This window comes from Diospyros lotus, chromosome 7 (genome assembly GCF_014633365.1).
Source record: "Diospyros lotus cultivar Yz01 chromosome 7, ASM1463336v1, whole genome shotgun sequence".
Classification (NCBI taxonomy): Eukaryota; Viridiplantae; Streptophyta; class Magnoliopsida; order Ericales; family Ebenaceae; genus Diospyros; species Diospyros lotus.
The window spans coordinates 22,967,255-22,991,026 of record NC_068344.1 but is presented as its reverse complement, the minus strand read 5'-3'; the positions used below and the strand labels follow the sequence as shown (position 1 = coordinate 22,991,026).

At 37.5% G+C, this 23,772-nt stretch overlaps 1 protein-coding gene across 1 annotated transcript in view; it reads left to right on the top strand.

Annotated features, from left to right (window-relative positions):
* Positions 1-23,510, top strand: part of LOC127806869 (uncharacterized) — a 45,912-nt gene extending 22,402 nt beyond the window's left edge. Inside the window, exons 3-6 of the mRNA XM_052344428.1 lie at positions 19,552-19,682; positions 19,770-19,844; positions 20,036-20,182; positions 23,207-23,510. Coding sequence (XP_052200388.1) covers positions 19,552-19,682; positions 19,770-19,844; positions 20,036-20,182; positions 23,207-23,326 — 473 coding nt within the window. The 3' untranslated portion in view covers positions 23,327-23,510. The remainder of the gene's footprint in view (positions 1-19,551; positions 19,683-19,769; positions 19,845-20,035; positions 20,183-23,206) is intronic.
* Positions 23,511-23,772: the final 262 nt, after the last annotated feature.

The following is a 23,772-nucleotide window of genomic DNA, read 5'->3' as shown; positions in this document are numbered from 1 at the left end:
ATGTTGATGTCAATTCTTTTCGCTGTGATGTGTGTGAGTTGTCTAAACACCATCGAGTACCTTATAATGTTAGCAATAAAACTTTCTTTATTTCCTTTCTCCGTAGTACATTCTGATGTATGGGGGCTTTCTAGAGTTCCCAACTGTTCTGGGGCTAAGTGGTTTGTATCATTTATTGATGACTACACTAGGATGACATGGGTATATTTACTCAGAGACAAAGTAGCCATTAACACCATCCTACCTTGTTTCATAGGATGATTTCCACTCAATTTGGGGTCTCTATCACTTTAATCAGAACTGATAATGCAAGAGACTATTTTAATCTACAACTCAATCATTTTTTCCAACAAAAGAGAATTATTCATGAATCCTCTTGTGTTGAAACCCCTCAGCAAAATGGAGTTGCTGAGAGGAAGATGAGGCATCTCCTAAATGTTGCTAGGGCACTCTTGCATCAACATTCAGTCCCTAAGTCTTTCTAGGGTAAGGCAGTGTTGACTGCAACCTATTTAATCAATAGATTTCCCTCAAGAGTCCTAAACCAGCTTACCCCATTTCAGTGTCTTTCTTCCTACTTCACAAAAATTTATCTTTGTACCTCCATTCCTCTTAAGGTATTCGGGTGTGTAGCTTTTGTTCATGTTTCTAAACATCATAGGGATAAGTTTGATCCTCGGGCCCTTAGATGTGTATTTTTGGGGTATTCTCCTACCCAAAAAAGGGTACAAGTGCTACTACCTTCCTACTTGAAAAATTCTTGTGTTTGAGGATGTCACCTTTATGGAGAATCAGTCTTTTTTCTAGTCCTCTACTTCTAGTCCTAAGGGGGAGATTATAGCTATTGGTGATCATGATTTATCTACCATGGAAGTGTCTCAGCCATATTAACCACATTCTCCTCCTAATCTCTCAACTTTACCTACTCCTTCTAATTCAAAGACAACATAAATAAGAGACTAGCAAATATCTCCTGATTCTCCATCCTTTGTTCAGACCAAAATGTCTCATGTCAGGTTCAAGGGCTCACTATTCGTATACAAGAGGAAGGAACAACCCAATCCATGTGCTAAGCAAGGCCCATCATCTATTCCTCAATTAGGTTTGGAACTCACTCAGTCCTCTGATGGTTCTCAATCCATTAATTGCTCTAATCCTCTACCCTCTGATTTGGACTGCCTATTGCTATTAGAAAATGACCTGCACACTGTACCCTATTGCCCAATTCATTTATGTTGGAATCTCGGGTAAAATAGGGGCTGGCAAGACAGCTGTTACAGCTGTAAACATATGGTTATTATGGAAATGTTGATCTTTGTGGTGCAAAACTGTAAATGGCAGATCTATGGAGATAATCAAGGAAGACAACAAAGCAATCAAATCTAAAAAATCATGAATGTATAAGTTGTAATTAGGATGATTCTTTCCTTTTGTTTAAGATTCCTAAGCTATAAATTATGAGGTTATAAATAGAGAATAATCCAAAGGGGCAAGGAGTCTTTGCCTAAAGTTTCAAAACCTAGTTATTGTTATTTTTACATGGTATCAGAGTCACAACTAGGCTAGGCACATAAAAGACAATAGTTTGAGCGAAAATGTCCCAAGAAGAGGTTAGAACATCCAATGTTACAGGGGTTGTGGTGCCTACTAAGGGGCCTAAAACTACAGTTCCTTCCGATAATCCATCCTTGCATATTAGTCCAATGAAACTAGATGGTAGTAACTATCTAGCCTAGTCCTGCTCCTGCAAATTTTTCATCAAATCCCAAGGATTGGAAGATTACATCAGTAGCATGAAAACTCAAAACCTGCCTCTGGAGATGTACAAGCTCGACAATGGGAGATCGAGAACTCCCTTGTGATGTCTTGGATGATCAATTCAATGTAGCCAAACATTGCCAAAGGGTATCTACTGCTAGATACAACAAGGAGGATTTGGAATGCTGCATCACAAGCTTACTCTCAAGTCGGACATGATGCATAAATTTACAAGATCCTGAAAAAGGTGCATGAAACTAAACAAGGCAAGTGGTCAATTTCTCAATACTATGCTGAATTAAACAGTCTATAGAAAGAGTTGGATTATTATCAAGATTTCCAGGCGAAAATGTTCTAATGATGCTTCTAAGATCCAAAAAATGATTGATAAAGAAAGGGTATTTGATTTTTTAGCTGGATTAAATATAGAGTTTGACCAAATAAGGGTTCAGATATTAGGAAGGGAGCCTTTTCCTACCTTGAAGCTGGCTTATTTCTATGTTCATTAGGACGAGAGCAGAAGGAGTGTTATGCTCTAGCCTACTACAACAAATAGATCAGCTATGATGGTGAAACCATCACTTGATAGAACCCCTACTAGCCATGGAAGTATCAATAAGAATCAGCTAAGGTGTGAATATTGTGGAAAACCTAGGCATACAAAGGAGACTTGCTAGTCTTTACATGGTAGACCTACCAAGGGAAAGGATAAAAGGAAATAGGGACGTCATCAAGGTCATCTGTCAGAAGCTGTCCAAACTGATGGGGGGCCACAACCAAAACCTGAAAAGCCTAGTCTCTCAAGGGAAGAACTAGTTTTCATACAACAGTTGATGAATAAAATGAAGATGGACTCAAATACCCCTTCTATGTCACACTATGCCCAAGCAGGTACAACTGGTAGTGCTTCTACTCAAGGTATTGTTACAACATTTTATTCCTTAAATTCTGTAAAACAACTAACCTGGATCATAGATTCTGGGGCTTCATCCACATGACTGGTTTATCTAACTCCTACTTGACCTACACCCTTTGTTGTGACAGGGAAAAGGTTAGAATTGCAAATGGTACTCTCTCCTATTTTTGGAAAAGGGACTATTAATTGTAACAAAAGCCTCAACCTGTCATCTGTTCTTCATGTTTCTAATTTTGCAAATAACTTGTTATCTATAAGTTCTATCACAAATTCCCTAAATTGTAAAATTACCTTTTTTTCTACCCATTGTGTTTTCCAAGAGGCGAGCACAAGGAAAACGATTGGCTCTGGTAGACTAGTTGATGGCTTGTACTTGCTAGACAATAAATCATTCTCTCAACTTGAAGATCAAGCCCTAAAGGTTAACCAACTAACCTCAGCTGAGAAGGAGCTAATGTAGTGGCATCAAAGATTAGGTCTTCCTTCTTTTTCAGTGATAGGGAAGATTATTCCTAGTATGAGTAAACAATGTAGTAATACTAGTATATTTTGTGATGCTTGTGAGTTTGATAAACACACAAGAAGTACTTACCTTGCACTTAATAAAAAGAATCCTAAGCCTTTCATGATTGTCCATTCAGACGTTCGGGGACCTAGTAGGGTTAAAACACTTGTTGGATAGAAGTGGTTCATTACCTTGGGTTTATCTTATGACATATAAAAGTGAGGCTGGTCATTGTTTCAAGTCATTTCACAAGATGGTAACTACTCAGTTCAATACAAAAATCCAAGTTCTTAGAAGTGATAATGGTTTAGAATATAAGGATACTGCTTTCCAAGACTACCTCCGAGATCAAAGAATCATCCACCAACCCAGCTGTGTTGATACCCCTACTCAGAATGGTGTAACAGAAAGGAAAAACATACATCTTTTGGAGGTCGTCAGGTCTATGCTTTCTGCTATGCATGTTCCCAAAGTTTATTGGGATGATGCAGTTCTTACTGCTGCCTATTTAATCAGTAGGATGCCACTTACAACTCTCAATTTCAGAACACCTTTGGAACTTCTAATAGAAGTTTCTTCCTATACTATCCCTCCCAAGGTGTTTGGTGAAAGTAAAGCAAGATCGCTACGAGGCAAACAGTGTAGTTCAAAAATTTTGAACCTTATCCCGATCCCGGCGATTGGATCAACGTCAAAATCAAACAATCACATACATAATAAAATAAATCTAACCTTTAAATTTTCGAGTCATTCACGGATTTGAGCCGTTCAAGCGTCCGGCCTCTAACTCGTGATACGCGGCACGCGTCCGTTGGCAAGGAGAGCGGAATAGGAGTGCTAGCTCCTTCTCCTTTATACGGCTTGTGTATGGATGGAAAAGAACGTCCACGTTTCAAATCGATGCTAAAAAGAAACGGGGAAGAGTGAACGACAATACGTTTTTCAACTCTTGAAAAACTACACCAAAAACTCTCTATTTGGACAACCCATAAAGGGGTATTTATAAGAAGCTCTAGGGTTTCTTAAATCCTAATAGATATGGGCTGGCCCATTTAATTTAGTCCAATTATGAACTTAATTAAATAGGTTTATTCTAGTCCAACTAAAAATATAATTAAATGGCCCAAATCCTTTTATAGGTTTAAATAAAATATTTTGGTCCAAATCTAATTCAAGTCCAAGTACAATATTTAATATTTTGCCCAAATCTAATTTGGTCCAAATATAATATTTAATATTTAATATTTAATATTTGGCTCAAATCTAATTTAGTCCAAATATTAACTTAAGCCCAAATATATTTTATTTCATATTTGCCACTCCAACAAATAGAAAATTATTAAATTAGAAACTCTTTCCTAATTTAATTAATTGTCATTTTAGGAAACTCTTTCCTTTATGACGACTCCTCGTCACATCGACGTTATTACGTCTTTTTGTTCTTTTTCCGTGAGAACCTATGATGGCACAACTTCTTGCCGAAGTGTCCTATTTAACCATACGTCCACTCTCCTAGTTTAAGCTAGGGACCGTGCCTATTGCGTATGACTCATTAGGCTTCCGAATATGTTGGCAATGTGTCGGTACGAAACACATATGACAAGATTGGTCTCTAGCAAAGCATCGTGCCTACCCAATTATTCAGAAGGATTCATAATCCGCAAATAACCTTTCACGAGTATGGTTACCGTATAATTCGATTCTCTCGTCAATGTATCTTATATGATCTCAAGTCTGGCAATATGTTGCTTGATTATGATCACATGAGTTTTTCTTCGGTTATCCAAATATCTTCACTTAATAGAAAGTGAATCAATAACTCCTTATTAATCTCTTTTACCATGGCTATAGATTTAAAGTGAATATCCACCGAAGGCGCCTTAGATACATCATCCTCTATCAAGGGATAGACGAGTCCCATCTTGGCTATGCACCCATCTCCATAAGCCTTGCGATATATCCAACGATCGCCCACATGCAGCCTTTATCTAGGCCCATCGAAACGATGTCAAAGCATACCGGTCTTCTTATGAGATGACCGTGACAACCTCAGGTCCAAGGATTAGTTACACCCATCTCGTATGAGAATACCATCAACATATAACCAAAATGGATTCTCATGACGAGTCATGTCTAGTGACACGTTCTCCAACGTTGGTCACTTATGTACTTGTCTAGGCATCCCCATGCCTATGGGTGTGAGACCCCATTGCTATCACATAGCAAAAACATAGCACATACAAGTCTTACCGTAATTGTCAATGTCCATTCTTGACATTGCTACGACTTGGGACGTTTAATGATGTCTAGAAACTGTGATACATCATCTCACATCTTTATAGATTAATCACAGTATACATCATATAGAATTCTATCTAGTTTCATCCGGTCATTACAATAATAACAAGAAACTAATAGAATGACTTCTTGTGAATTTGAATAACTCATTTATTCAAATAATAAACATGATTACAATTATCAGGGTACAACATGCCCAATTTGATTGGCTCTAGAGCACCTACACTAACATTTGGCTGCACCTGCCATGTACGAAACTACTCTCCTATAATAAGCAAATTAGACTTGCAAGCTCTCAAATGTATATTCATTGGGTATTTTGCTACACAGAAAGGGTACAAGTGCTACCATCCACATACCCGAAAGTTCTTTGTAGTATGGATGTCACATTTAGAGAGGATGAGGCTTATTTTCAGTCTAACATCTCACCTCTTTAGGGAGAGAATATTAGTCCCAATGTATAGGAAGAGGTGTCCTTGCCGTGAATTGATATTATTGTTGATTTGAGGGCAGAAGGTAGGGAAACTACTAATGATTTGAGGGAAGACGGAGGAGAGATTGCTAATGGTTTTTATAATTCAACTAATTTTGATGAACCCAAGCAGGAGGAAGATCTAGGAAATGTTGATCGACAACAGGGACCAAACAGACCTGGGAATGGGGAGTGTGACTTATTTTCGAAGGAAACAAGCCCATCAACAAAGTCTACCTAGCTAAGAAGATTTCCAGGACCTTATTGATCCAGGTAAACACTCCATTGAATCTGAACAACTTCAAATTTCTAGTCAATTTCCAACAACTAACCCTGATCTTGTTAATCTTGATGCTACTATTTTTGAAGATAGACATATTTCTGACTTTTCATTTAAACTCTTTGATTTGTACCTTTGTATAGCTATCAAAAAAGGAGTTAGGAGCTGTACACAACATCCTATCTCCAAATCTGTTACTAATGATTCTCTGTCTGCCACTTATAAGAATTTTCTATCCTCTTTAGAATCTATAACAATATCCATAGATTGGAAGCATGCTATCGGTAAACCATGCTAACAACATGCTATGGAAGAGGAAATGAGAGCCCTAATGAAGAATAACACATGGAAAATCACTGAACTGCCACCTGATAAGAAACTAGTGACTGTAAGTGGGTTTTCACTGTTAAGTACAAGGCAGATAGAACAACTGAAAGATACAAGACAATGTTGGTGGCTAAGGAGTTTACTCAAACCTATGGAGTGGACTATGAAGAAACTTTGGCCCGGTAGCAAAAATGAACATAGTACGAATTCTTTTATTATGTGCAGCTATTCTAGACTGGGACTGACATTAGTTGGATGTAAATAATGCATTTCTACATGGAGAGCTGGAAGAAGAGGTACACATGGAAATCCCACCAGGTTTCAACAATTCGGAGAAGCAAAGGAGAGCTTGCAACTCACAGAAGGCCCTATATGGTCTTAAGCAATCCCCCAAGGCTTGGTTTGATAGGTTTAGTAGGGTTATAATGACACTTGGTTACCCACAAAGTAATGTTGATCACACCATGTTCTTTAAAAGAAAGGAACACAAGCTAACTATTCTTATTGTTTATGTTGATGACATAGTGGTGATAGGGAATGACCATGAAAGAATACGCTAATTGAAGGAATACTTGGGGGAAGAATTTGAGATTAAGGATCTTGGGCAGCTAAGGTACTTCTTGGGAATTGAAGTAGCCAGATCAGATAAGGGCATCTTTATTTCCCAAAGAAAATATGTTTTAGATTTATTGATTGAAACATGTATGCTAGGATGTAAACTTGTAGATTCACCCATTGAAGTAAATCACAGACTTAAGCTGATGAAGGAGAGAAGGCTGACAAGGGCAAGTATCAAAGACTAGTTGAGAAGTTGATATACTTGTCCCATACAAGGCTAAATATTGCGTATGCAATAGGGGTTGTAAGCCAATTCATGCAAAACCCTAAGTCAATTCATACGGAGGTTGTTTACAGGATTTTAAGGTATCTAAAAACAGCTCTTGGGAAGGGTTTACTATTTTCTAACTATAACCATTTGAATGTAGAGGGATACAAGGATGCAAATTGGGCTGGGTCCCTAGATGATAGAAGATCAACCTCAGGTTACTGCACCTTTGTTGGAGGTAACCTAGTCACATGGAGGAGTAAGAAACAATCAGTTGTGGCTAGGTCAAGTGATGAAGCTGAGTATAGGGCAATGGCTCTAGACGTATGTGAATTATTATGGGTGAATAAGGTTATGACAAAGCTGAGATTGCCTAAAAGGAGTCTCTCTTACTATATAATGACAACAAAGCTACAATCAGCATTGCTAACAATCTTGTTCAACATGATAGGACTACACACATTGAGATTGATAGACATTTCATAAAGGAGAAACTAGTCAATGGACAATTATGCATCTCATTTGTTCAGTCAAGGCATCAGCTGGCATATACCTTCACCAAGGCTTTACATAGCAAGGATTTCATAACTATGATATCCAAGATGGGTATGGAGGATATCCATACATCATCTTGAGGGGGAGTGTTGGAATCTCGATTATCCATCAGGGGTCAAGGGGTATAAGTTGTGGAATTTAGAAGAAGAAATGCCTAGAACCATGGTAAGTAGAGATGTAATCTTTGATGAAAATTCTTTTTTTGATCAAGACGAGGAGAATAAGGATTGGAAAGGGAAGGCAAAAGCTGTAAACTTTGAACTACAGCAACAAGATGATGTTGTTGTATATGATACTCCCTTAAAACCTATTTAGGACTAGCTAAGTGCTGGTGAAGGATCCTCAAGCCAAGATAGTCTTGATAGATCTATAGAAATTAGGGATTCATCAAGTTATGATGAAGAACAGCATATGGACAGTGCTGGTTCATCAAGCACAGTAGGAGATTTAATTGAAGAAAGGTATAATGTAGGCAAAGATAGGCAAAGAAGAATCAGTAGGCCACCAGTGAGATGTGGTTTCTCTGATTTGGTGGCATATGCACTGTTAAGTGCAGATGAGATGGCTAGAGAAGAGCCTCAATCCTATGAGAAGGCTGTAAATTCTAAGGAATCTCAGAAATGGCAGGCTGCCATGGAAGCTGAGATGGAATTCTTAGGAAAGAATGAGACTTAGGTGTTAGTAGATAGACCCTTGGGAAAAAGAATAGTAGGTTGTAGGTGGTTATTTAAGGTAAAAGAAGGAGTTGGAGATAACCTTAAGCCTAGGTATAAAGCTAGGCTAGTAGCTAGGGGTTTTACCCAAGTAGTAGTGATAGACTTTAATGAAGTGTTTTCTCCGATTGTGAGACACACTTCCATAAGAATTTTGCTAGCTATGACAACCCATCTAGACCTTTACTTAGAGCAAATGGATGTTACCACCGCATTTCTCCATGGCTAGTTAGAAGAAGAAATTCTAATGGATCAGCCTAGGCGTTTTGAAATTAGGGGCAAAGAGGACAAGATTTGCTTGTTGAAGAAGTCCTTATATGGACTAAAACAGTCCCCTAGGCAATGGTATAAGAAATTTGATTCTTTTATGATAAGTCAAGGGTTTATAAGAAACTCATTTGATTGTTGTGTCTACCTTAGGCATGTTTCCTCTAAAGTATCAATCTACCTCTTGTTATATGTAGATGACATGCTCATAGCAAGTCATTCATCAACTGAAATCCAAAGTTTAAAGCTAAAACTTAGGTCAGCCTTTGAGATGAAAGAGCTTGGTGAGGCAAAGAAAATTTTGGGGATGGAAATTACTGGGGATAGACATAACAAAATTCTCCAGTTATCCCAAAAAGCCTATCTAGAGAAAATCATGAGAAAATTTCATATGTTGGATGCAAAAGTAGTAAATATACCCTTTGCACAACATTTCAAATTATCGCATGCACAATCTCCATCAGATGAAGAGAACTTAAAAGAAATGAAGAGAATTCCCTATTCTAATGTTGTTGGTAGCCTTATGTATGCAATGGTGTGTTCTAGGCCGGACTTAGCCCATGCTATGAGTGTGGCAAGTAGATTTATGGCAAATCCGGGGAGGAAACATTGGACTGTTATAAAGTGGGTATTTAGATACCTAAAGGGGTTAATTAATAAAGTTTTAGTCTATGGTGGAGCTAAGGATTTAAAGGAACCTAACATTATAGGTTATACTGATGCAGATTATGCATCAGACTTAGATAGGAGAAGTGTGAAAGAAAACATTACATAATATGTGTTTGGTGTTTTTGTTATTTAATTATGTTGTATATGTTGTTGTATGTTGTAGCAATTAGTCTTGGACTTGCGCTTATGTTGGCGCGTTTAATTATGTCATTAGCTTAGACTTTTGTTAAGTATATAATTAGCTTAGCCTTACTTTTTCTGTATTCATTCTTTCTTCTTCGATTGAGAAATTATTCATAGCATTTCTTCCTCTTCATTTGTGTCCTACTTTCTGCCCTAGTTCATTTACATGGTATTAGAGTCGACGACCAAGGTCAATGGCGTTCAATACAGATCATAGTGCCTCTTCCTTTCTTCCTCCTCGATCTTCTTCGTCTTTATCTTCTGCCTCGCAGTCAGACTTTGCTGTGATGGCAAAAGCCTTTAGCTACATACCTATCAAACTTGATCCGAACAATTACATTTTCTGGAAGGCGCAGATTTCAGCAACAATTTGAGCGTTTGATCTTCAATCTTTTCTAAATAAATCACCGCCTCCAGCTAAGTATGTCGCAGATCCTAATGCTAGCAAAGATGGAGCTCCTATGATGAATCCAAAATTTCTGAGTTGGATGCAATCGGATCAGCTATTGCTTGGGCGCCTTTTCTCGACAGTTGACAAAGAAGTCTTGGTGCAAGTGATTCATTGTGAATCATCTGTTGAGGTATGGTCGGCACTTGAAAATTTATACTCTCATCAAACAATTGCTGAGTCTTTTCAATTGAAGCACCATGTTACGGTCTTGGCACCTTCCTTACTTAAACCGTGCCGGCCTTAGCTTGATCACCCTACTTGATCACACGCTAAGTCAACCGAACCACAAGAGTAGGCAAAGACAAGTGACTTTGGAAGCTAAGAGTTTGAGTGAATGAAAGAGAACTTGTATTACTCTAAAGAAAGCTTACAAGTGAATGCTTACAACTTTGCTTGGATGCTCAAAAATGAGGCACCCCCTTCTATTTATAGCCTTCCACCTCCTCAATGGGCGGTGAAGATTATTTTGATCCTATAGTGGTGATTGCTTCTCTAGAAGCTTCTCCCACCTCTACCATATTCTAGAATATTCTTCATAACTCTATAAGGTTTCATAGTATTCTAGAACATTCTAGACTAGTCCAGACCCTTCTAGGCTAGTCTACACATTTCTAGAGTCTTCTAGAACATTCTGGAACATTCTAGATCTTTCTAGAATCCTCTAGGGTATTCTACACAATTCTGCACTTATCTACATTACTCTGGAAGCTTCTAGACTCAGCCATATAAGCGTTTGCATGTCGCTTAGTCATCTCTTGCGTGGTGCCTGCATAGCAAAGTCTGAACCTCCAATGCAGATGAGAATCATCGCGCGCTAATTATCTAGTGTTCTCATGCAACGCGTGACAAGCAGCTTAGGTCAATTAAGAAAGACTCGTTGTCTATAAATGACTACATTCTTAAGATCAAAACTATAGGCCACTCACTTGCAGCTATTAGAGAACCTCTAAATGATAACGATTTGCTTCTTGCAATCCTAAATGGACTAGATTATGATTATGAGACAGTAGTCGGTCTTATCACCTATCAATGGATTATATAGATCTTGAGAAGGTCTAATACTTATTACCAATGCATGAGCAAAGATTAAACTCTAAGAATTTGGCACATACATCAACTGTCAATGTTGAGTCAATTATGCCATCTTCTATGCGTATGATTATTTTAGGCCCAAGGGGCAGAGAGCTAGGTGGGCTTCGGTGGTGTGGAAGTCCAACCTTATTCCCAAACATGCTTTCATTTTGTGGCTGTGTGCCAAGGCAAGAGTTCTCACGAAGGATAGGCTTTTGTTCCTTGATATAGATCGTTCATGCCCTTATGTGTGGCGTTGCTGATGTGTCCGTGGGTTATATTTTCTTTCAATGTCAAGTTAGCTTGGACATTTGAAGCTCAATCAAGACTTGGCTTGGCCTTGCTCGTGCTATGTCTTCTCTACTAAGGGCGTTAAAGTGGTTGCAGCATCAAGCTAAAGGGTCTTCCTGGCTGAGTCGGGTTAAAAGGATGGCTTTGGCAGCCACGGTCTATCACATTTGGGAAGCTAGAAATTGTGTTGTTTTTTAGAATGTTAATCCTTGTTGTGAGAGCATTTCCTATAGGATTAAAACCTTTGTATACAAAGCTATGTTTTCTTTGTATCCCAATGTTTTAATCCAGTACGAGTCTCTTGCTCAGAGGCTTTAGTCCTGGTGTTTCTCTTTGGCCTAGGTATGCCCGGTGTATACTGTACATTTTGATCTTTATAAATATTTACATCTTGATAAATATATATATATATATGGCTGCTTATACATTGAGGAGTTCTGGAAATTCTGTGAATAATAGAGGAGGTTTTGCTAAAAATAGAGGTGGTTTTGTAAATCGAGGAGGAAGAGATAGAGGTAGACAATCAAGAAAGAGGATTTATTGCTAGCTTTGTGGCAAGCCAGGGCATTTTGTTGATAAATGTTATCATTGGTTCGTTCGATAAAAACTTTGAACGAAATTCTCCTATGTCTAGTTTAAGTTTTAGAAGGCCACCAATGATTTCCCAATCAGATTCAAGAGCCTTTATAGCCTCCCTTAGTGATTCTAACAAGGCCTACATGAGTGATCTAGGTTCTATACAAGGAACTCATTATAATCATTTTTCTCAACCTGTTGATAATACACCTTTGTCACAGCCTTCTTTAACAGATCTAGCCTGGTTTGTTGACTCCAAAGCTACAAACCACATAACCTCAAACCTTAATAATCTCTCTCTTCATGCTCCTTACAACAGCAGTGATAAAGTCTCCATTGGTAATGGTAAGCAACTTCCAATCTCTAATGTTGGTCTTGGACATTTATGCACTCAAACCACACCTATTTCAACTATTTCTTTACCAATGGTCAAACCACATAACCTCAAGCCACACCTGCTTGAGAGCTGGGCCAATGGTCCTCGGTTTGATGTGCAAGCTGCCTATGAGTTCTTTCGGCTAAAGGGACAAGTTAAGGTGTGGGCGAAGACTGTTTGGCATCCCTGCCTTGTTCCTAAGCATGTCTTCATATTATGGTTATGTGTCAGATCCAGCATCCGAACTCGTGATAAGCTCTTATTTCTGGATATTGACCGCGCCTGCCCCTTGTGTAATGGGGCGGAGCAGACTGCTGGCCATCTATTTTTCCGATGCCCATTCAGCTCGGCAATCTAGGAGCATATAAGAACATGGATAAGCATCTCTAGAGCCATGACTTCGGTCCCCAGTGCCCTCAAATGGCTCTACAAAGAAGCTAGAGGATCCTCTTGGATATGCAAGGCTAAGAAAATAGCCTTGGCCTGTTCGGTCTACCAAATTTGGGTAGCTAGGAATCGTTTAATTTTTTATTTTGTTTAGCCTTCTGTGGAGGGGCTAATTCATAGGATCAAAACTTTTGTATACAAAGTAATGTTTACTCTGTATCCCTATGTTTTGGACCATTTTGAAGGCCTTGTTGTTGACCTTTAGGTTTTGGTTGTTAGCCATGTTTCCTAGGTATGCCCGTGATTACTTGTACATTTGATCATTTATACATATTTACCGATTTGATCAAAAAAACTATTTCTTTACCAAATGTTTTGCATGTTCCTACCATGAAAAAGAATCTAATTAGTGTCTCACAACTTAGAAGAGACCATGATCTTGTTGCTGAATTTAACTCTAGTTCTTGTTTGATTAAGGAAAAGAGTACCGGGGAAGTGCTACTCAAAGGATGTCTTAAGGATGGGCTATATCAACTGAGTTCAACACTTGATTCTGCTGTTTCCAGTACTTCAGCCCAACCTATTGAGTCTCATTCTATTTCTAGCAGTACATCTTCGTTAGAATATAATGTTTTTTCGTCAAATAAATTTAAGGGACAACTTCCATTTTGTCATGGACTGTCACCTAATGTTCATGTAGCACAAACTAGAAGAATGTATCTTCAATGGCATGCCAAGCTAGGGCATCCATCATCCAATGTACTGCATTTGATTCTTAATAAAATTCGTTCGCCTTGTTCTCATTCAAATGTCTCTTTTTGTGATTTGTGTAAGATTGTCAAACTTAGTCAACTTCCCTTTGCTGATTGTCCAATTACAGCAAAGAAGCCTCTTGAATTGATTTACTCAAACTTATGGGGTCATTCTCCTACTTTGCCTATTGAAAGACATCGGTATTATATCATTTTTGTAGATGCCTATACAAGATATACATGGCTATACCCCTTGAAACTTAGATCAAATGCCTTGTCCACATTTGTAACCTTACATAAACTTGTTGAAGTTCAGTTTCAAACCAAATTACAAGCCTTACAACAGACAATGAGGGAGAGTTTTAAGATATTTTTACCCTATCTTCATAGCTATGGCATTCAACCACAATTTACTTGCCCTTATACTCATCAGCAAAATGGTGTTGCTGAAAGAAAACATAAGCATATAGCATAAATGGGGCTTGCTTTGTTATCTCATGCCAACATGCCATTAAAATTTTGGGTTGAAGCCTTTCAAACAGCTGTTCATATTATCAATTTGCTTCCCTCTTCTTCTCGCAAATTTAAAATACCCTTTGAACTTCTCTATCACAAGCAGCCTAATTATATGATGCTGCAACCTTTTGGTTGTGCTTATTTTCCTTACCTACGCCCTTATAATAAGCACAAATTTGCCTTTCATTCAACCAAATGTATTTTTATTGGGTATAGTTATGTACATTCAAGTTATAAATGTTTGCATCCTTCTGGTCGAGTTTATATATCTCGCCATGTGCAATTTAATTCAGATGAATTTCCTTTTGATCGATTATTTTCTTCTCCTGCTGCATCTCAGTCCTGTCCAAATGAATTTTCTACACTCTTTCTTGAGTCCCTTTCTGCTCTTGCTTCCTCTAAAGTAGCACCCCCCATGTCCTTCTTATCAAACATTGCAATTTCTTCACAATCCCTAGATTCTTTCCCTATTAATTCTCCTACTCCTCTTGCTACTCTTGTTCCTCAACCTTGTTCTAAACCTGTAGCACATAACCCTAAACATATTGCTGCACCTCTTTCTTCTATTCTTCCTATGCTTACCAAGTCCAAGGCCAAGCAACTCCAATTTACACCTCCTCATGCCCTAACCAGTTCCCTACTGCCTAGTTCTGTTCATGAGGCCTTTTTAGACTCACAATGGGTTAAGGCTATGGAGGAAGAGTTTATAGCTTTGCAACATAATCAAACTTGGGACTTAGCTCCCTTTTCTACGGACATGAACCTCATTGGTTGTAAGTGGGTGTATTGAATTAAGTATAACCCTAATGGAACAATTCTTAAACACAAGGCTGGGTTGGTAGCCAAGGGTTTTCTTCAAACACCGGGGCTTGATTATGCTGAAACTTTCAATCCGGTTGTTAAGGCTCCAACTATTTGAGTTTTATTTACCTTGACTGTTACATTTGGATAGGGACATACAGCAAGTAGACATTAATAATGTCTTTTTAAATGGAGATTTGACTGAGAATGTTTATATGTCCCAACCTGAAGGGTTTATTGATGCTCGGTTTTCCTCTCGTGTTTGTAAGATCAGAAAATCTCTCTATGGCCTTAAACAGGCACCTAGAGCATGGTACACTAAGTTGAGAGTTGCTTTGTAGTCATGGGGATTTATAAGGGCTATATTTGATGCCTTACTGTTTATTAAAAGAACTTCTCAGTTTGTATTGTTTGCATTAGTGTATGTTGATGATATATTGATCACCGATTCTAATTCGACAACCCTTGGAGATTTTATTCATGATTTAGACACAAACTTTGCTCTAAAAACTCTAGGATCGGTTCATTATTTCCTAGGCTTTGAAGCTCATCAAAATCAAGCTGTAATTTATCTTACACGGTCTAAATATGCTTTGGATTTATTGAAGAAAGCTGATATGCAAGACTATAAATCATGTAATACTCCTATGAATTTTGCTATGTCACTAACTGATGAGGGTGATTCCTTTGAAAATCCATCTCTATATCGTACAATCATTGGCTCCTTACAATACTTGACCTACACTAGACCAGATATCTCTTTTGCTGTCAATAAGCTTAGTCAATTCTTATCCTCTCCAAAACAATAGCATTTGATAGCTTGTAAGCGGCTGCTTAGATATCTAAAGGGCACTCTTGGTCTAGGCCTCTTTTTCTCACCAACACCTCTTGATTTACCACTGGTTGTATATACTGATGCGGATTACACCGGGTGTAAGGTTAGCAGGCGCTCTACTAGTGGTGTTTGTGTATTTCTTGGGAACAATTTGATAGTTTGGAGTTTAAGGAAGCAATTAGTGGTTGATCAATCAATCAGTTGGAGAGGCTGAATATAGAACTATTGCACAAGGGGTTACTAAAATGTTATGGCTGCAATCTCTGTTTTCGAAGCTGGGTTATAATAAGTGTGGTTCAAAACCAATAGTGTGGAGTGATAATATGACTGCAAAAAGTATTGCTGAAAATCTGGTATTTCATTCTTGTACTAAACATATTGAGATTAATGTCCACTTTGTGCGTGAAAAGGTTGAAAATGGTGAGGTTGAAATTCGGTATGTGCCTACTTTAGATCAATTAGCTAATATCTTCACTAAGGGTGTGTTTGATAGCATGGAAAATACATGGAAAATGTCCCATCCAAGGAATTGAATTACATGTTTGTTGTTTGACACACTATATTTTCTATGGAATTAAATTTCACGGTACAACCATTAAAGCATCATTTGGCCTCTTTTCCATGAAAAATTCTATCTAGTGGGGGGGTGATTTTTGTTTTCCATGCAAGTTGGAAAATATTTTCTTTTCCAACTAAATGTTATCAAACATACCCTAAGAGTTTGCCAAGAAGTAGGTTTCAGTATTTGTGTGACAGAATCAGTTTAAAAGAATCACCTATTCAAGCAGCCTCAGCTTCACAAGATTTTACAGGAAAGCAGTTGGTCAGAAAGGAGTCTCAATTGAGGGGGAATGTGAAAGAAAATATTACATAATCTATGTTTGGTGTTTTTGTTATTTAATTAGGTTGTATATGTTGTTGTATGTTGTTGCAGTTAGTCTTGGACTTGCACTTATGTTGGTGCATTTTATTATGTCGATAGCTTAGGCTTTTGTTGAGTATATAATCAGCTTAGCCTTACTTTTTCTGTATTCATTCTTTCTTCTTCAATTGAGAAATTATTCAGAGCATTTCTTCCTCTTCATTTGTGTCCCACTTTCTACCCTAGTTCATTCATTACAAGAAAATCAACAACTGGTTATGTATTTCAATTGTGGAATTCTACAATTAATTGGAAGACTAACCTTCAACTGGTTGTGGCATTATCAACCACAGAATCTGAATATTTTGTTGTAACTGAAACTGTTAAAGAGTTATTGTGGTTGAAAGGATTGATTAGTGAACTCTTAGGAAATAATGTAAAGGTTATTCTAAAGTGTGATAGCCAAAGTGCTATACACTTGGTTAAAAATCAAAGCCACCATGAAAGGACTAAACATATTGCCATTAGGTATCATTTTATAAGAGAAATTCTTGAGAATGAGGAGATTGATCTTATTAAAGTTGCAGGAAATGATAATGCAGCTAACATGTTCACTAAAGCTGTTCCCATGTCCAAATTACATCATTTTTTAAAGTTGTTACAGTTTGATGTTGTTTGATTGATCATGTTTCAGGATATCCAGGGAGAACAGAACAAGAATGGTGAAGTTTCAGGTTTACTCGAGACAAAATGGTGGAGATTTGTTGATGTTTTGCCCAAGTTAATCTGTTGGAAGTCTAGAAGAAATCAGAGGAGATTATGAGGATGATCGGATGGTAGCTAGAATGCAGGGTTTATCTATAATTAACTGTAATTGTTAGGGATATTTTACACTTTGTAATAGTCGGTTACTTCCTTTAGGAAGGTCCACCCTTTTAGTTTATAAATAGGAGGGCGAGGAGGCCATAATCAATTGTCAATCATTTTGTCATTCCATTCTCTTGTTCGAGTGCAGTGAGAAAAGAGAGAGAGTTGTGATATATAGAATAGTTCTTGGAGTCTTTTTGTGAGTATTGTACTCGAGAGATAAGAGAAGGCAAGTGAGGGATTCTTGTACTGATTTTTGAAGTTCTTAGTGGATTGTTCTCTTCGTTGGAGTGCTAGATGTAGTGCCATTTCTATGGCATGAACTAGGGTAAATCGGCATGCATCATCTTGTGGTTTGAATTTATGTTCTTTTTCAATTCTGTCAATTATTTACTTTCTGTTATTGTGTATGTGTTGTGTTTGGTTTGGTGAGAATTGAGTGAGTGTTGGGAAGAATATAAGTGTTCGGTTTTAACACAATGGTTAATCAGGGAAGATACCAAAGGTTAGTACGTAGATTAATCTACCTACCTCACACCCAGCCTGACATAACATTTGTTGTTAGCCTTGTGAGTCAATTCATGCATCATCCTACTGAAGAACACATGCTAGCTGTTAGAATTCTGTGTTATCTTAAAGTAACTCCAGGAAAGGGTCTATTATTCAAATCAGAGAAGGAACTGAAGGTCCTAGGCTACACTAATGCTGATTATGGAGGCTCCCTTATGGATGGAAGGTCCACTATAGGTTACTGTGTGTTTTTGAGAGGAAATTTGATGTCTTAGAGGAGTAAAAAACAAGGTGTAGTAGCCAGGTCCAGTGCTGAGGCAGAGTTTCAAGCAATGACCCTTGGCTTATGTGAGTTACTTTGGTTAAAGATTGTGCTGGATGATCTAAAGGTTTCTATCAATGGTCCTATACAATTACTTTGTGACAATCAATCAGCAACTAACATTGCACATAATCCGGTGCAACTTGATTGCACTAAACATGTTGAGATCGATAGTCACTTTATCAAGGAAAAGATAGAAGCTAAGGTGATTTGTATACCTTTTGTTTCTTCAGAAAATCAGCTAGCTGATTTACTAACAAAAGGCTTGCCTATCAAAAGATCTGAAGAACTTACAAGTAAGTTGGGAATGATAGATATTCATTCACCAGCTTGAGGGGAAGTATTGAATAATTCACGGAAGTATGGAATGAGATAAGTCAGCCTTCTAAAAATCAGCTTTCTAAAATCAGCCCTGATCCTATCTTCCATATTTAGAAAACTGTTCAGTTTTAGAGATTTCCTAATTTTGTGTTGTATCTTTTGTTTCCTTGTACAGTCTATAGTGCATCTTTCCATTCTTTGTTGCTTTCCTAAAAGTGTAATTCTCATCTCTATTAATAGGGAGTGTAATACCATGCATAGCTAAAAAAAGGGAGAGGCTTATTCTTGTTTATTCTACTATCATCAGCCTACTTTCTACATGGACCATTTGAAATTTTCACCTTTTATTGCCACAGACAATTGTTTAGGATTATTCTCTTTTTATTTCTTTCAATTGGGCAAATATGAAACTCACAAAAGCAAGTTCTTTTTTATTGTATCATTTACAATGGTAGCATTCTTGCATTGTGGACCCATTATTATGACACTGAATATTTTGTGGTGGTCGTGTTGGACTTAGTGGCCCAGTTATTTCTTGAAGATGATTAGTTTTTCTCCTAGGTCTGAATATTTGGAAAACCTGACAATTATGGATGGCATCCACTCTTTTGTCCTGTATATTCTTTTTCTTTTCTTTTTTCTCTTTTTAAGTATTATGCCAGACTTTCATACGTACTGACATTGAAGATTTTATTGATGTTTTTATCAGAATTAAGCCAGGATCCATTTTCTTTAATATGCCAAACTACACAGATGTTGGGTTATTTCTCCCAGATGTTCGTCTTTTTCCTAACACTGTTGCCAAAACTTGACAGGTATAAATGACTTCTGTTCTATGTTGTAGGAGAACTTTCTGTTGAGGGAAAAGTACATCAGAAATTTGATATGAAACCTCATAGTGGAAATATTGAGGAGTATAGGAAACTCTGTCGTGAAAGGACAAATAAATATATGACAAAAACTAGACAGATACAGGTAAATTGTTATTTCAAGTTTGCTTTCATACTAAGTATATATATTCCTGGTTCCTTCTATAGTTACAAATTTCTTTATCCTCTTCAGGTGATTGATAATGATAATGGAACACATATGCGGCCCCTGCCAGGAATGCTTGGTCTGAAGGTTTCTGGACCCAGTGTAATTATTGCTACCCCCTTTTTCCTTGGTGTTTTTTATGCATATTTTCTGTGGCTATCTTGTTCATTATATCTCTTCTAAGTTTATTTTTTGTCCTTCTTATAGGGATAGGTGAGATTGTCCTTGTTCTTGAAAGGGAAATATATCTGAGTTTCTATTTTCAACTTAAGATAGCTTCTGTTTTATAATAGGATAAGAAGAAAGTACCAGTGAAAGGATCAGACACGAAAAGAACAAGAAGGGACCGTGGTGAGATGGAAGAGATCATGTTTAAGCTCTTTGAGAGACAACCAAATTGGACGTTGAAACAACTTCTACATGAAACAGACCAACCTGAAGTATGTCACTTGATCACTTGGTTTCTTTGCTCATTTTCACTGAATTATTCATGAAGTTTCACATCTCTAAGCACAATAGCTTATTCTGGTAATATCTTTTATGTACTCCTTAAAACTTTGGGCATAATATATGCTTAATGTTAGAAATTGCTACTCTCAACAATGTACCTTTAGACACATCATTACTTCTATTTGCTTACCACACCTGTAGGCCACTTAGCTGGTGTGATTTCCTCAGCATATTTGCAGCTAACATTATTATGTTGCTGTGATGATCAATCCCACATTGATGGTCTAATGGGCAGATATTGGGCATATTTCTTGGTCCCATGAACCCAATTGCAACTTTAGTTAACACTTTTTGGGTGAAAACCTGTGGTGTTACAAGTGGTGTGAGGGCTAATCTAGCACTATGTTTGGATGGGGGTATGGAAGGGGAGGGGACCAGATGGGAGGCGAAGGGAGACTTTTTCCCTTGTTTGGGAGAGAGTTCCACAATGCAATGGAAGGGGAGAGGAGGGTACATGATCCCCCTCCCGTGCCCCCACTTTCCTTGCACCCCAATTAGGGCTGTAAGGAGCAAGGAAAAACATGTATTAAAATTTGTATTGTTTTTACTATGTTACCTTTACTTTTGTCAAAACTCAATATTATCCTCAATGTAGAAAAATCCTACATTATTTTTGAAAGTGAAGGGGGGATAATTGTAACTTTAGTTTCTATTTTTTACCATTCTGTCCCCTTCCATTCTCATCCATATAAAGTAACAGTTATATTGCGCTAGTTTATGTTTCGTTGAATTCATTCTTCCCAAACAATGGGAGGGTAACAAACTTTATATCACTTCCTTTACCCTTTCACTTGGTTCCATTATGTACCATTATGTCCTCTGCCCACCGCTCTCCCAAACATAGGCTAAGAGTTATGAGGGGTGTCATGTGATTCTTATTTGGTTGGCTTGACTGGTGATGTGGACATTAGCCATTTTCACAATCTTTAATCTTCTTAGACCTTTTTCATAATGCGAGAAACAAAGAGGCTTTGTCTGGGGATTGTTTTTCTATATCACCTGTTGGCATGATTTTGCCCCCTCAATTCAAATGAAATCTCTAGGATTTGGAATTTGATTCTTTGACCATCCTTTGTGGTCTTTTACATGATTTCCTGATATTGGTCACTTGGATATTCTTGGCTTTGGCATCCTTTTGAAAGATGTCTAGTTCCTCTTCAAATGTGTGATTATTTTGATAGTATTTTGTGCAATGTCCTACTGACGGATGGTGTCCATTTGTACTAGGTCTGGCTTGGGTTTATGTGAAGTAGTGCTAAATTATAAAAGAAATAAAACTTGTGTGTTAATTTTTATGGTAGAGCTATTATGCTAATATTTAGGGCATTGGTCTTCCACCAAGGAACCCCTAAGTCGTCCCTCCATGTTTTGACTTAAGGAGGCATTGAAAAATAGGATGAAAGGAGTCTAATTTGGTGTCAACATTAGTAGTGAGGGAGTTATCGGGGTTATGTCTGATGATGTTGTTGATCAGTTGCCTGAGGTCAACAAATCACTGAGGGAATTTTGAGGTGCAACTCCAGAGGAATTATCAGATGAGTTAATGTCTACAAGAGATATTCAACATGCCTTCCATGTTATCATCTAAGTTCTCAAGAATCTATTGAATTAAATAGGCAAGTACAAGGGTGGAAAGGTGTTCTGTTTGAAATAATCTTGGTCCATTTGTGTTTCTATTATATTGACAGGAAGAAAATTTTTGGAGAATGTGTATTGATAGTAGACCATTAAAAGATCACTGCCAAGTATACGTTTTCCTTGCTTAGGCTTGATAATATGCTAGATGATGGCCAGTGCATAATGGTTCTCCAAATTTAAAGTTGCATAGTGGATATCACCAAATTTGTCTTGGGCCTGGTTTTGAATGGAAGACAGCCTATAAGACCCAGGATGGCTGTAAGAGGGGTGTGTTATGCTTTTGGGTTGTCCAATGCCTTTGGCACCTTTATGAGGTTAAATCCCCATGTTTTACGTCCTCCTATGGGGAAATATTTGATTGCTTGTTTTGATGTCTAAAGCCAACCACATGGGTCACCTTTGTCATGCTCTTGAAACACTCAAAGCTGAGAAGTTGTATATTGACCTTAAGAAGTGTTCTTTGTGCAGATTCAGGTACTACTACTTTTAGGTTTTCTAATTTCAAGGCGTATTAGATGGTCAAAGCTATGAAAAGAGTGGCATGTTCTAGAATCTGTTACAGAGGTTCGTTATTTTCACAGCTTACCCAATCTTTATAGGAGATTAAAAATGTAGTTCCATTATGGCTTACAGACCCGATTCTATTAAGAAACAGGAGTTCCATGGGGCTTACATAACTGATTCTATTAAGAATGGGGAGTTCAATGGGATACAGCCTGATTCTATTAAGAATGGGGAGTAAAACGGGACACGGTCACCTCTCAGGCCCATAGAATTGTCAAACAAACGAAGATTGAGGATCAGTTTCTTAGACATTTTGACATTTATGGACATTTATGGAGTTATAAGGGGTAGGTAAAGAGGAATTTTTTGTCGAGAGAGTCAATCCTATTTTGTATTTTAATAAGGAGCGAATGAAGCTACCCAGACATATTCTATTATTGATTGAAGTGTAATTTTCAATTTTCCTGTTAGATTTTCTCTTTACTTTCGCTCGTTCTCATCAGCTCTTGTTCTTCCCTTCTTCCTACACCATAAACTCACTTCTCGCGTCTCTCCTCCACCCTCTCTATGTTTTCTTCTCAATTTTACTCTTGAAGATCCAGAGTGATCTTATGCATCATTATTATCATAGTGATTCAAAGTGTCTAAAGGATATTGTCTCGAACCACAATCCATTTCACTCTCATTATTTAATTACCACCTGTTTTTTCCTGTGGAATTCATAGCAACTACCATTTCGTATTTTGCATTGTCTCCTACAAACAGACGTATAATTTGTGACCTCTGCTGGTCTTTTTTTTTTTTTTGGGCAGCAATTTCTGAAAGATCTGCTCAAGGACCTTTGCGTGTACAACAACAAGGGAGCTAATCAAGGAACTTACGAGCTCAAGCCAGAATACAAGAGATCCGTGGAGGGACTGGATTCCATCTAAATAGCTGCAATGATATGCTTACTCAAATATCCAAACAACATTAGTATAATATGTATATAGTTCTTAAAGACTGCTGCATCCTTATCCTTGCTTAGACTGACTTGGCTGCACGAGAGAGGCTTCTTTCTGTATGAATTTTTAGTTGAAAGTGACTCTATATGCTGCTGCAGCAGTTTTGGGTTTCCTTCGTTACTTGTTTTCTTTTTTATTTGATTGCACCTAAGATTTGGCCAAAAATTCTTTTCCTCTTTAAAGTAAAGAATATATGAGAGGTGAATATTTGTTCTCCTCGTCTATGTATGTAACAGATTAGTTTTAAACATGAGCTATAAATATAATGTGAATTATGTTTTGTTTGTTAAAACAGTTATTTATTGTATAAATTTGATATTATGTAGCTTTTTAAATAATCATGCTCTTTCTTTACCAACACTAATGAGTAATGA